We start from the raw sequence: 15,195 nt of genomic DNA on the forward strand, positions 1-15,195 counted from the left end.
GATCCCCAGTACCAGAAAAAAAAATAGTACTCAACCAAAGCGGAACCCAAATTGTTTATGAAAAGTACAAGTAGTTCTTCAGATATGGCACACTCATGTCTTAGCCTGTTTTGAGATATGAGGTGTGTATGTGTGTGTATGTTTTGCCACACTGGGAATTAAAGCCAGGGCCTTACATTCGCTAGGCAAATGCTGTATACCTACATCCCCAGCTATTTTTTGTTTTGTTTTGTTTTTATTTTCAGACAGGGCCTCACTAAGTTTCCCAGGTTGGCCTCCAATTTATAATCCTCCTGCCTCAGCCTCCTGAATAGCTGGGATAACAGAAATGTGCCACAGGACCCAGCTAATCCAAGGATTGCTTAATGCCAAGTACTACTGTTAGTTGCTGAAAACTTTGGAATATGTGATCAGTTCAGGTCTAATTCTAAGGTTTTCATAGACATTTCGAATACCAGAACATATTCAATAGTGTAAAAGTTAAAGGAAGTAAAATGTAAGGGGTGAGGCAGTAGGACCACAAATTCAAGGCCAGCCTGGGCAATTTGATGAGACCCCTTCTCAAAATAAATTTTTTTTTTTTTTTTTTTGGTACCAGGGATCAAACTCAGGCCCTTATTCTTACAAGGCAGGCAGCGGAACCACTGAGCTAAATCCCGGCCCAAAATAAAAATTTAAATAGGGTAGGGATGTAGTCTAGGTAATACGAGGCCCTGGGTTCGATTCCCAATAAAGGGAAAAAAAAGAGAGAAAAGCAAAGAACCCATCCTTGGAAGGCAGCTAATGCTCAACACTATACCACCAAAACAGACAAGAAATAGTCCTTGTTTTTTGTTGGTTTGGTTTGGTTTCGAGACAGAGTCTTGCTATGTAGTTCAGGCTGGCCTTGAACTCACTATGTAGCCCAAGCTAAACTTAAATTTACAGCAGTCCTTCCTAGCCTCCCAAGTCCTGAGATTACAGTTCTGCCCCACCATGTCCAGCTAAGAAACAGTCCTTGGAATTGAGTTGCATGATATACCCTGAGCTGAGAGCTACCAAATGCTAGTCAGCAGTACTCACCTGGACATTTTAGATAATAGCCATTTGTAAGACAGCAATACAGGGATCTCATTCAGTAAGTTTTCTTTGTTAAATGTATAAGGAACTGACTGACCATCTCTTTTCAGTAGTTCCTGAGGAGTATGTGGGATTGATAATGAAGTGATGATAATTTCTTTATTCTAACACTTATGCAACACTTTTGAGCTTAGGGTTTATTCTTTGTGTTGAAAGAGTTAATGAGCAAAAGACTGCTTCCCAGAATAACAGGAAGTAACTTGTGGACTATTTCTTATCTTGCAGTAGCACTTGTACCATGGGTTTAGTCCTGCCTCTCTGGAGTGACACCCTAATTCATTTGGATGGTGATGGGTAAGAGCTTTCCCTTTTTACTCCTACAGAAAGCCAAGGGGTGGTGTTCCATCTTAGTGACCCATTCATTTAGTTGAATGGGGGGCCCAGTATGCCCAACAGAAATGACATGTCAGCTTCTCAATGAGTCCTTTTAAACTCCTGTTTCATAAAGTAGAATAAAAATACAACTTGCCAGAATCTCTCGCTTCTTTTCTTTTAGGCTGGCTATGATGGGAATCTAAACAAAGAAGAAAGTAGTTTGTTGGCTCACTCTTTAATCTAAGCATGTGAGACTGTTGCAATGCTCTCCCAGAGGATGATGTGTACTGTTTCAAATAACCTCTTGCGGCCTCTGCCAGCTGTCAGCCTACAGTATGACCCCTTTCCTGTGCCAGTTCTTTCCAGTGACCCCACCACCCCCTCCTCCTGGTGTTTTCAGAATGTGTGCCTAAGAGACTGAGATGTTTGCTCCAGTTTATAAAACCAGGGTCAGGATTGCTAAGAACCTACAAGATTTCCAAGTAAAAGTATACAGCAGAACAGTTTGACTAGCTATACCTAGGAAATTCTTTGTAATCCCCTAACTCCAATGTGGGATTCCATTCATTTTGCTAGATAAAAATCAAACAATTTGTTGAAGCTTTTCAATCAAGTCCTATGCTCTAGTTAACTATGAAATATCTGCCGATTCCTTCTATTGGACCAGCTGTTGCTAGCCTGGAAAACAACCTTGAAAATTTACAACTGAAATAATCTATACTCATTTGTGGATTTTTGTCTTATTCTCTTTTGTTCTTAGTGGGTTCAGCGTATCAACAGATAACAGAGTTCACATATTCAAACCCGTATCTGTGCAGGCAATGTGGTAAGATAACTTTACTATCTCTACAAAAAATGTTTTTAAACTATTCTAACTATTTTTTGATATGTTATAAGAGCCATTTTGTGAGACATAGTATCTGACATGGTACAATGCACTATGAAATGCTATATGATTGTTAGTGCCTATGGCATTTTTTTATGTGTTTGGGTAGATATAGTTAAAGATGACCTAGAAGAGCAGTTTTTAAACTTGTCACAGAGGAAGACCTTGAGCACTGGTGAACAAGTAAAATTTAGAGATATTTTTAGGCTCTGGAAGAAACAGAAGGGATTAAATAGTTGTTCAGGACTGAGTTTTTTATAGGGACATATTAACTAAGTTACTAAGCTAAGAGCCAAGTCTAATACATTGTGTGTGTGTGTGTGTGTTGCTGAGGATTAAACCCCAGAGCCTTTGCACTGAGCTATATCATCAGTCATTTTTTATTTTGAGACAGAGCCTTATTAAATCACTGAGTTACCCAGGCTGAGTTCTATCTTGCTGTCCTTTTACCTCTTATCCCAGCCTCGGTACTGGGATAATGAGTATGTGCCACCACACCCCGCTTAGAATGCCTTATTGCTGTGCGTTAGCTTTTGATTTCTTGCGGTAATCAGGGATGCACTGACAAAATTATATTATAGAGAGATAAATTTTCACTTAAACCGCTGATGGCTATTTGCATAATGCAAATAAAGCCTAAAGAAAACGTTGTTGTTGATAACCTTCAGTGGGATTACTGACCCTTTTGAGTATTTACTGTGTGCCAGACATTATGCCAGGTGCTTAATATGGGTTATATTTAATCGTTACACCAAACCCCCCCAAAAATAATGTTGTTGGCCTCTTGTGGGTGAGAAAACTGAGAGTATCTCATTCATTCAGATGAAATACACTCATCCTTTTTTATTATCTGGAAAATTATCAAATATAACCAGAGAATGATGAGACTCTTAAGTTTAGAATTCATCCCCTAGACAGGGATTTAAATTTCAGTGTCTCATTCAGCTGCCTGTTAGGTAAAAGGCATAGAATGGATAAAAGGCAAGCAAATTAAGAAATAAAAGAGCTTGAAAAAGATTTTACCCTTTCCCTCCCCTCTAAAGTATCTGAGGCACTAGACCTTGAGTGCGTTATAGGGCAGTTACAGCAGGCTTTGGCATCTACTTTTTTTTTTTTTGTATAGGGCATCAAACTCAGGACCTTGCATTTGTGAGGCAGGAATGGTGCCACTGAGCTAATTCCCCAGCCCTGGCATACAAGTGTTTCCTACATAAAGAAAACACACAGTAGTTATCCTGTATGTTACACTAAATTAACCTTTACCTTTGAATCTGTGTGATAAAACAGATTCTCTTAAGAATTTGTAATGGGAGGGGGAGGAGGAGGTGAAGGGAGGGCAGGGACAAGTGGAAAAAATGAGAACCAAGACCTGTCATGTAGAGTACAAGATCCCAATAATGATTGTAACTGTACTGTATACCTGAAATGTACCAATAAACTCAATTTTTAAAAAAAAATAATTTGAGGGGCCGGGGATTTAGCTCAGTGGTTCCATTACCCACCTCACAAGAACAAGGTCCTGCATTTCAATCCCCAGTACCAAAAAAAAAAAAAAAAAAAAAAGAATTTGACTTACTTTGAGAAACAGAAATCCTGTGTTTGTTTTTTGAGGCAGTGTCTCACTATTTAGCACAGACTGGCCTTGAACTTCCAGAGTGCTGGGATTATTGGTATCTACTATCACACCCAGTTCTAAAAAACATTCTTTAAAGATTCTGTAACTTTTTTTCAAGAAAAGTAGCCCAGCACATAACTCCCTTATTTAAAAAAAGATGTGTTTTTTAAAATTTACATAGCATATAGTTGATAAGAATTCTTAGAATAATCAGTCATATACCATTGGTAGAAGAATAAACTGGTGCCATTGGGTGTGGGGGCACAGGATCTCTCCAAGTCACTAAATGACTGAGATGGACTCCAACTTGTAGTCCTCTTGCTTCAGCCTTCCAGGGTTCTGAGATTACAGGCATGCACCACCACACCTAGCTCAGAGCTTTCTAGAGAGTGATTTGCCAACATGCCTTACTGCTTTCCATGTCCTTTAACCTAAAAGTCTACTAAGACTCTAGTCTGAAATAATCACCTTGTGTATGTGCAGAGATTATTAACTATGTTTGTAAATGCTCTAATAATAGCAAAAAAGAGAAAACAATTTAAATGTCTGAAAAATTAAGTATCAGTTAAATTATGATACACCTATTTCATTGACCATTATGCAACCATTCAAAATGATCTAGTTGAATGTTTATTGATATGGAAAAATGTTGATTTACAAGATATAAAGTAAAAGCAAGTTTTAGATTGAATATAGTTTATGGTCGTACTTTCGTTTATTATGGATTTATGCATAGACAAAAGAACTGGAAAGATCTGTACTAAAATCTTAACAGTAATTATTCCTGGGTAGTAAAATTGCAGGATACTTCTGCGTTTTGTCTAAAGCCTATAATTTTTTTTTTGTTCATGTGGTGCTGGGGATCAAACCCAGGGCCTCCTGCATTTAGGCAAGCTCTCTACCACGGAACTTCAGCTCCAGTCTATAAATGCTTTAAAGTAATAAATATGGATCACTTTTTTATGAGGGAAAAAATAAATAAAAAGTTTTTTGAAGAAAAATATGTGAATGAATTGGTCACAGAATTGTCTTACACTCTCTTTTTCCTTTGGGAACAAGACCTACATCTAGTAAGATATTTCATTCAACAAATACTGAATGAATTTCAGCTATGAGCTAGGCCTTCTTTTAGGCACTTGAAATATACCAATAAAAAAATGTGGAAAGGTCCTTGCTCTAATGAGACTTAATTCTAAGCATTTGTAGCTTAAATGTTTCCCATGTACAGTAGACAACCAAAAGATACTTGCAGTTTTGTTTAACCTTTTTGAGTTCCTGAGTTCCGACTCACAAGGTCTAGTTAGTCTCAGAATGACTCCTGGTCACGAAAGGTAGCTTTATGTGTATGAATAAATGGTTCAAAGAGACCAGCAGACTAAAAGCAGCAAAAATGATACATATCATTACATCAGTACTTCCAGAACACTAATGAACATGTCCTCATAGCTTAGAGCATCTATCTATCTGATCTTTGTGGAGCCTCTAAGGTCATAGAGAATGTAGGCCTACGTGATTCTGTGCCAAGGGAAAGAAATCTTTGTATATTAAATTGTTGAGCTCTTTAGTTTTTTGGTGATACAGCCACAGCAGGGTTCCAAAAATAGGATAAATAACTGCATACGTCTATTTTTCTAGGCCTGTTTTCAATTAATAGTTTGAAATACACCAGTTATTGACTTTTTGTAACCCACAGCTCTACAGTGCTCATTTGCCAACATATCTTTCAGGTCTGCACTACAGAGTTTACACAAAGCTTGTGAAGTCGCCAGAATGCATAACTACTACCCAGGCAGCCTATTTCTTACCTGGGTGAGTTATTACGAGAGCCATATCAACTCAGATCAATCCTCAGTCAACGAATGGAATGCTATGCAGGATGTGCAGTCCCATCGGCCTGACTCTCCAGCTCTCTTCACAGACATGTAAGTCAGCTTGCAAAACTCCTCTGTTGTATCCTACCAAGCAAGTTGCTCTCTAATCTCCTCAGGGAATTACCCAGCAAGAGTAGTCACCGTCTAATACCATACTTCAGCCACAGGCCACACATAGAAGCCCCGTTCTCCCTGTTGCCTGAAAAGGCATGAAGAATTTCACTTCTGAGACCAACACAGTCTCCATAGTAAAGAACTCCAATACCATAAAACCCATTCTTTAGACTGTACTTATTTGGAGGAATTGGGTTGAAATTTGTGTTAGTTGAAAGGAGCATTTCTTAAGCAAATTAATAGCAAGAAGCTTTCAGAGGGATGTTTGTAGTACTTAAGAAAACAAGATGTTTCCCGATCAATTTAAAAAAATATTTCAAGGGCGGGGGATTCAGCTCAGTGGTGCCACCCCTGCTTCACAAGCACAAGGTCCTAAGTTTGATCCCTGGTACCAAAAAGAAAAGAACACTTCAGTTGTTAAGCTAATTTTAAACTTTATATTCAAAGTTACTTTCTGTTCAGATTTTTTTAAGGACAGTTTATCATTCAAAGTGTCTTACTCTGGGGCTAGGGTTTTACCTCAGTTGGTTCCACCACCTGCCTCACAAGCACAAGGTCCCGAGTTTGATCCCCCATACCAAAAAAAAAACAAAAAACAAAACAAAAACAAGAACAAACTGTCTTACTCTGCTCCACCTTTGCCTTAAGTCCTTGTCAGTGAGATTTTTTATTAAACCTCTGGATGTACTGTGAGTTGGATAAAGGTCTAAGGTGGAGATGATGTGTATGTATTTCCTTTTTAGATTTATGTATTGAAACTTCTTTGGCTATTTTGGAAATTCTCTCTACTTATTTCCTCCTTTGAAAATTAATCAAAATGTTTATTTTTCTCTGAAGTGATGATCTTTCTGTACTTGCAAGACACTCTACACCTAGAAAATAAGAATAGCTACTTACTCTCTGACCTTACAAATAGGATTTGCTTTACAATCCCTAAAGTCATGCCTAAACAGTTCATAATGTTGTTGTTTTGGTACCAGGAATTGAACCCAGGGCATCGCACTTGCCAGGCAGGCACTGTGCCACTGAGCTACATCCTGGGCCCTCATGATTTTTTAAAGGCTTTATTTAGAAAAGAGTCTAATAAATGCCTTATACTAAAAAAGATGAAATTTCTAAGAGTTATGTACAAGAAACAGTCCCAGAGAGTTATAAGTACTAGGACTACTTTTTTAGGACCCCCTAGTCCTTTCAAGATCCCATAATAACTAAAAATATAAATTTGTGGAAAATATTATTCATGATTTTGTGTTTTATACCTGGCGGATGGATTTCAAAGGAATAGATGTCTAGCTAGAGTGGATTTTGAAACTATAGTACACCCCCCAAAAATGACAAATAAAAGAAATTGCTCATAATCTCTACATTTCTGAGCAAAAAAATATAAAAAGTAGTTCCTGGCATCTCGTAAAAGGGTCATTAAATATTAGTTCTTCTGTAGACTATAATACCAATTTTAGATATGTTTAATAAATAAATGTCTATCTTTTCATATGAAAAGAATACATGGAAGCTGTAGGCCACAGTATTGATAATAATTATCTTTAGAGAAATTTTTATTTTCTTTGCATTTTTACATATTTTCCAAATTTTTTCCAGTGAAAAAGAAGAAAAAGTATATGTATGTGTTTGTGTGTGTGTGTGCGCGCGTGTGCACGCGCGTGTTGTAATGCACTTTCCATCCCCTTCATCCTCCCAAAATGGACTAGAAAAACCTATAAAAGAATGCTGACGATGCAGGGATAATGTATGCCAAAACAGACTTAACATGCCTCTACGGTGAATAGTTTATATTTGAAATCCAAAGGAAGGGAGGAAGAGAGAATATACGTCTGTGTTGTCCCCAGTGTACATCTAATGCTATGCCAGGAATTTCATATATGGTATCTCATTTAATCTTCATAAGAATCTGAGACAAGTACTATTATTGCCCTTACTTTATTGAAAGGAAAATATAGACTCAGGGAATAGAAGGAACCTGTTCAGGGTTACATCACCAGTAGATAGCAGGGCTGAAGTTAAAACCTAAGTCTATCTGTTCCCAAACTGCTTTGTCTCAAAGAAGCGCAGAGGCTTGAAATATTACTAAACTACGAAGTCTTAACATTTGCACACAGGTACTAAGTTTGTTTTTAACCAATGTTTTTTTAATGGTATACTAAAATTATACATTTATTTTTTACCATTAGCTATGTCAAGGAAAAGTGAAGCATAAATAAAAAAATTTTTTAGTCAGGACAGAGCTGTCTTTGCTGACTGACAGGGAAATGGCTCCTATACCAGTGTATTCTGTGTTCTACAGAGTTCAGAAGAAGCTAAGAGCCCAACTGGTGTGGAACTCCAAGGCTGTGGGGTGAAAGCATCCATATTTGGAAACTACCAAAGCTATTTTTGCAGACAGTGATAAGGCTGTAGGCAGCAAGGGCAGGCGGGATGCCTGAAGCCTTAGTCTATTTCCATCTCCAAATAAGGAGGTGTAGAGCAGATATCTTTCTTCAGTAGGTATGGAGAAAAGGTGAGGCAGAAAGTGCTTTCTGTCAGCCTCACTCACATACTGCACAATATGAAATAATGCCTTTAGAGAGAAGCATCCAGTTACACTGAGCCAGTACCTTTCTAGTAATTGGTGAGTTAGCTGCTTAGTTTGATTTTATATTAAAGTTCCAAGGGTAATTTTATTTATTTATTGGTACTGGGGATTGAACTCAGGACCTTGCGTTTGTGAGGCAGACACGATGCCACTGAGCTAAATCCTCAGCCTGGTAATTTTATTTTTAAGTGATTCAAAACACTAAAAAAGCAACACAGTTCTGTAGGTAGAATCTTGGGCTAGGTTGAATGAGCATTTTTTTATCTACCTGCCAGTTGATATGATTATCAGCATGTATTTTAATGGGTTTGTTTCCTTTATCTATAAAATGAAGATAATAATTTCACAGAGACACAGTGAGAGTTGTCATGAAGAGGAAAGCATCGTTGGTGGAGGTACTGTAGGCAATTGATCCCTACAACCCATTTGGGAGAGAATTTACCTTACTGAAAGGCAAGATCATTCTTCCTGCTTGTCTGTCTTCTAGAACCACAACAATGAATTATCAGCATACAGTAGCATTTTAAACTACAGAAAACCCAGTTCACACTACTCTACTTAGTAGTCTGGCTCAGTAAGTGATACCTAGGTGTACTTGATGGGAAAGTATGGAAATGGTCCTCTATTAAAGAACCACACTCAGTATACCCAACTTGTCTTTGTTTCTTCATGAATTTAAATACATAAATGTATTTGAGGGCTTTTAAACACATATAACATCTTCAAGTAATAATTTCTACATGTTACATTCAATACATTCTTAAAAGAAACTTTTAAAAATTAATTTTCATTCACCATGCCTCCACAACATAAATTTAAGGTTAATAGAGGCAAAGCTAGCCAGTTTGGAAACATAATAAAATGGTACATTCATTAACTTAAATTCCTCCTTAAGGAAAATCATTATTTCTCTGTTCTCAGACCAACAGAACGTGAGCGAACAGAAAGGCTAATTAAAACCAAATTAAGGGAGATAATGATGCAGAAGGATTTGGAGAACATCACCTCCAAAGAGGTAAGAGACCCTGATTCCTCAGTGTTCCAAGACTAAGAGTAGGATAACAATAATTGTGGGGCTAGAAATGGTACATGATTGAAAGTACAGAAAGACTTTGCAGAGATTAGTACAATATGTCATCTTTGTTTCAGATACGAACAGAGTTGGAAATGCAAATGGTGTGCAACTTACGGGAATTCAAGGAATTTATAGATAATGAAATGATAGTAATCCTTGGTCAGATGGATAGTCCTACACAGATATTTGAGCATGTGTTCCTGGTAAGTTTCAGGGCATTTGGTTGGTTTGTTTGTTTGTTTGTTTTGGTACCAGGACCAAACTTGGGACCTTGCAGCTTTGGAGGCAGGCGGACAGAGTGGTTTTAAATAGTATGCATAAGCTAGTCTGTATGGACTATTGTGGGGAGGGGAGCCACTGTTAAATTTTATAATATTTAAGGAAAATGTAACCTGCATTCAAAACAAGGTAATAAGTACTCAAATTTCATCACTTCTTAATCATTTACTACCTTTTAAATTTTATCTGTGCTTACTTGTATCTATTCTGTGATAGCGGTTGTGATAATGATATGCTACTGCTCATCTCTTCCCAGTTACTTACTCAGTAACACCAAGCTGGTAGATTAAAATTGACTATAGTGAGGATATTCACAGCATTTGTAGCAAGTGCTACAAATCAGTTTTTTCCCCCCAAGGTTATTAAATATATTATCTGTTTTTCATACTACTCAGTTATTAAACCCCCCGTCTACTACATTTGTTTTCAGTGTATCTAAATAGCATGATGGGAGGAGGAGTATATCTAAATAGTATGATTGAACCCAGGGCTCACACATGCAAGGCAAGCACTCTACCACTAAGCTACATCCCCAGTCCTAAATAGGATCATCTGCCTTGTTTCTGAGGTCTGATATATTTAAGCAGAGCAGAAAGGAATTACTTTTAAGTGAGAAGTTATTGGACTTATTTTTATGGTGCTAGTGATCAAATCAAGGGCCTTATACTTGCTAAGCACATGCTCTACCACCAATCTACATCTCAGCCCTAGACTCTTCTTTTCTTTTTTTGGTAACTGGGATTGAACTCAGGTCCTTGCACTTGAGAGGCAGGTGGCCGAACCACTGAGGTAAATCCCCAACCCTCAGCCCTGGACTCTTAAACATTTAGCTACACTTTGAATCCCCAAAGTACATTTTTTTTTTTTGGTGTATGGTTCCTGGAAGTACTGCAATACCAGGTTGATATGTGGAATGGACAGAGCAAGCTCCATTTCCAGCTCCCAAAGTACTTTTTATGATTACCAAAAAGATAGTGACCAAAAATTGTTCTTTATAATTGTTCTTTATAGTTCACCAACATTCAGTGTCTTGTAATTAGGCCAAGGTGACCTCTCTGGCAGACAGCTGGGAAAAATCCAAATATCCTAAGATCCATTTTATTCTCAAATGTTTAAGAATTCTAGTTTTCATTTCTATATGATAGTGGGAACAAGATTAACAAGGATAATTAAATTCAATGAGGAATCTTAAAACTTCATTTTTATTTCTACTTCCAACACATTTTGACCAAAAATGTTAACAGAAACTAAATCAGTTGGTTTGAATTTCATTTCCTTTGTCAGGTAAGAATATTTATGAACAGTGAAAAGATTAGAAACTGGGAAAAATGTAGAAATTTTGCAAAAGGGAAGGGGAACAAGAGTTGGAAAGAAAGAGCAAGAAAGGATGAGAGGGGAGGGGGACAAAAAAGAATTAAGATGTGTTACGTACATGTACAAACCCCCCACAATAGATGCAATCATTGTTACTGCAAACATATACTAATAAAAGAATTTTTTAAAACTGAGAAATATGAAAGAGGAATAGTGTATAGGAACTGACTAATTGGATCAACTCTCTCTGAATATTCAGAATTTATTTCACCAGGCAGTCAGACTGTGTGCCACTGAAGACTTATGCCCTAAGTTAATCTATTGACGTGTGTGTCTCTAGAGTGATTCATAGTGAACTAAAACAATGAAATTACTCACACGTAATTTGGAGGGAAACTTCTTTGTAATACTTTCACTTGGCCATAGATAGATAGATAGATAGATAGTCATTTCTGGATGTAGATCATACCAGACTATCTATTGTAAGGCACCTGGTTTCATCGTCTCTGATGTATACTTCCATGAAGGTTCAAAGATATCCAGGTCTCATATTGTGTTATCTATAGGAAAGTTGGAAATCATTCATTCAGACAGGCTCTGCCCCCAACTCTCTCAAGTCAGAGCTTGGATTTTAGCACCTTAAAAAGATGTGGACATGACAAATATAAAATGCAGCCAAATTTCTGACTCATCAACCTATTTTATTCCATACATATTTCATTAGGTCTCTGTCACTACTCCTTCCAGAACTACCTCCTCTCCCCTCTTCAAATGGTATAAAAGCAAGTTTTAATAGTACTCTAAGCAGAAAAAATAATCTAATTGCTCCAAATTTATATTTCTATATCAATTACAAATGTATTTGAGTATCTGTACCAATACTTTCATCTTATTTCACAATTCTTTCCTGAGCTGTTTTCTTGCTACAGAAATAATTTGTTAGTTGTAAAAATGTCAAGGAGACAACAAATCACATTTAATCATCACCAAATCAGGTAATCATTGTTACCTTTCATTATTGCCTTCCAGTCATTTGTGTGTTTTGCGTGTGTGTGTGTGTGTGTGTGTGTGTGTGTGTGTGTTTGTGTGTGCATGTGGACTTTTACTTTTTAAAGCAGTTTTAGGTTCACAGGAAAATTGAGAAGATAATGGGGATTTCTTCTGCCCCACACAAGCATAGCCAAATGCATGATCAAATCTCCCACCAGAGTGGCACATTGGTTAACAATTGATGGACCTATGTTGGCCTATCACTCAACCAAAGTCCATTGTTTACATTACAATTTACTCTTGGTGTTTCACATCATATGAGTTTGGACAAATTTATGACAACTATCCACCATTACAGTATCATACAGAGTTTTTACTTTTTAAATACATATTTATGTACACAGTTTTGAACAAAGGAAAATCTCTTCAACTTCAGATATAATTCTGTTTTCTAGAGAATGGACATTTTCTTTCCATTGTGAATATTTGTTTTATTTGGAAAAACATTTTCCAAATTGGAGAGTCCTGAAATTTAACTCCTGTCCAACAGAATAAGTACACAAATAAGTCGTTTAAACATATTGTACTTGTTCCTTTGTAGCTTCTTTTCTTTGTTTGCACTGCCATAGCCTATGTCCAAACCCCTGTCTTTTCTCCAGTGAATTTGAACACTACTATCTTTCCAGCAATTGACATGGAAAAAGAGGTCTTATCCTAGTTGCAAGTCATGGTGTTAATTTTCTGCAAAGTCATCTCACATGTGAATAGCTGCCATGCCTGGAGCTCGACCGGATTGTGTGAAGAGGCAGCAGGATTTTTTCCTCCCTTTGGAACAATGCTCAGCTCTGCAGTATACTGCACATAGATCTATTAATTTGTAAAGGGATCCAAAGCAAGCATGAAGAACATAATTTAAAGAAAAACTTCAGTGAAAAGAAAAGACATTGATTGGTGGGAAGCCAGGATGTTAACTAGAGAAAGGGTTCTTCTACACATTTACAAGTGTATGACTTCTCTGAGCTGGAAGCATTTGCCCAGCCAAATTTCAATATCAACAGCTCTCCTGGAGGCTGTCCAGTTTGGCTGAGAAAAGATAAATGTGAACAGAGACCCTTTACAGAAAAGCAGTCAACTTTCTTAAATAAGGAAAGCACAAGACTATTGGACATATAACCAGTAATTTTACTCATGAATAAGAAAAACAGAATATTTTACTGTCAATTCTTTTTTAATATTTGATATAATTTTTTAGAAGAGTGTTTCCTTTTCAAAGAAAAATATAGCCTTAAGCTTCTTACTTTTACTGGAGGATGCAGAGAAATGGAGAGTACATGAATAAATGAGACAGTAAAGAAATGGATTATTTTTATTGTAGTCATGATTTTTGTCTCTGCACTGAAAAAAATGTGTGGCATAAACTTCTCTTAGAAGGAAAAGTCAATTGAGAGCTTATGCCTGCTTACCATAGTAATGTGATTTACACAGTTGAGGGTATTGGCATAATATGATAAAGGAGATAGAGATTCCCGACCTTGGAGATTGTCATGTTGTTTTTATCCTTCAGTACAATGTTTATTTGCGATAAATGTGCTCTCTTATTTTGCTTGGAACAGTTGGACCCCAGCAAGGCTATTTCCTGAGGGTAACATTTGAAAAGCATCAGTTACTTGGATCTGTAAGCTGGTGTATAGTGTGCAGGAGCCAGAGTGAATGATGCAAATGAATTTACTTAAAAATATAAGGGTCTGGGGATTTAGCCGTAGGCAGTGGTAAAGTACTTGCCTAGTCATACGCAGGATAGAATGGAAACTGCTATGGGGTTATGTCATTATAAACCTAAAAAGATGGAGGTTTTCTTTAAAAAATGATTGGGTCTGTGGAGAGCCCCTGGAGGCTAGTATTCCTGGTATTTATGTTGATGACCGAAAAGTAATAAAGCCAAGTTGACTCAAAGTCTTTCAAATTGAACCTGAAGCAGCCCTAACCACAATCCAAGTCACTTTATATAGGCTTCACTGAGTTCAATGACCAGTGCCTTTTAATTTATTTTGACTGGATAAGAGTCCCTTCAGATTGTCAGAATGAATTCTATCTGGATAGGTAGATAAAAACCATGGACTTTCCCATCACATAAGAGTTTATTTTCATCCATCTGGACAGAGTTCTACAGAGGATTTAGATTTCTAAATTAAGAAGTGAAGCAGTCACATTGCCCAGGCTGAGCCACTCGATCCTTATTGTTTGGTGTCTGTCTCCTTAAGTCCTGTGTAGTTTTGGGGGGTCAGGGTTAGTTTTCTAAGGTTGAACACAAAGCCTTCACAACCTTCTGTGTTTTTTGAAAACAAGTCAGCTGAGCCCTCATCTTTAGATGTCGTCATTTACTCTTTTCCTAAATGAAATGTCAACATAGTGTCCTTGAGATCTCCCAGTTTAACAGTCCAATTTCAGGTCACTTGTAATATGATTATAGTGTTTATATAACAGTTGACAGTTTTTACAGGGCTTCATTTGTTTATTCACTCATACAACAAATATTTGTTGATCCTCTGTCGTGCCAGCCATGAGACTAAGCATTTGTGTGGTCTGCTCTAATTCCAAAAGGAGTGATGAACATATCAGAGATACTCAAAGAAGGCCAATGGAATAGTATGCAAAGGTGACCTCTGACTAGACAGTTAGAAGGGATTATTAGTAACATTAGTAAGCATGGTGTAAGAGTAGGGTCTAAAAGTGCTGTAGGTAGGTACGTGGGAAATAAGGAAGTAGAGAAAGTATTATTCTTTATTTCTATGAATCAGCTATGAAGGGAACAGAGGAAAAATAATGTCTAGAGGAGGATTTGAGATGAATTTTTCCATTTTAAAATGTGATAAATTTTATGTATATAATTATAAGAGAAGGTACCATTAAAAACAAAGGACTAGAAGGGTCGGGGATTTAGCTCAGCAGTTTGGTGGCCTGCCTTGCAAGCACAAAGACCCGAGTTCAATCCCCGGTACCAAAAAAAAAAAAAAAAAAAAAAAAGGA

General features: G+C 37.1%; 1 protein-coding gene across 5 annotated transcripts in view; it reads left to right on the plus strand.

Annotated features, from left to right (window-relative positions):
- The window catches only part of Ssh2 (slingshot protein phosphatase 2), a 246,545-nt gene that overhangs the window by 193,498 nt on the left and 37,852 nt on the right, over window positions 1–15,195 (plus strand). For all 5 annotated transcript variants that reach the window (XM_010642219.1, XM_010642223.1, XM_010642220.1 and 2 more), the window contains 5 exons: window positions 1,345–1,413; window positions 2,195–2,260; window positions 5,663–5,857; window positions 9,432–9,525; window positions 9,660–9,788. In XM_010642219.1, coding sequence (XP_010640521.1) covers window positions 1,345–1,413; window positions 2,195–2,260; window positions 5,663–5,857; window positions 9,432–9,525; window positions 9,660–9,788 — 553 coding nt within the window. The remainder of the gene's footprint in view (window positions 1–1,344; window positions 1,414–2,194; window positions 2,261–5,662; window positions 5,858–9,431; window positions 9,526–9,659; window positions 9,789–15,195) is intronic.

Source organism: Fukomys damarensis, unplaced genomic scaffold (assembly GCF_012274545.1).
Source record: "Fukomys damarensis isolate Sample0158 unplaced genomic scaffold, DMR_v1.0_HiC HiC_scaffold_13, whole genome shotgun sequence".
NCBI classification, from domain to species: Eukaryota; Metazoa; Chordata; class Mammalia; order Rodentia; family Bathyergidae; genus Fukomys; species Fukomys damarensis.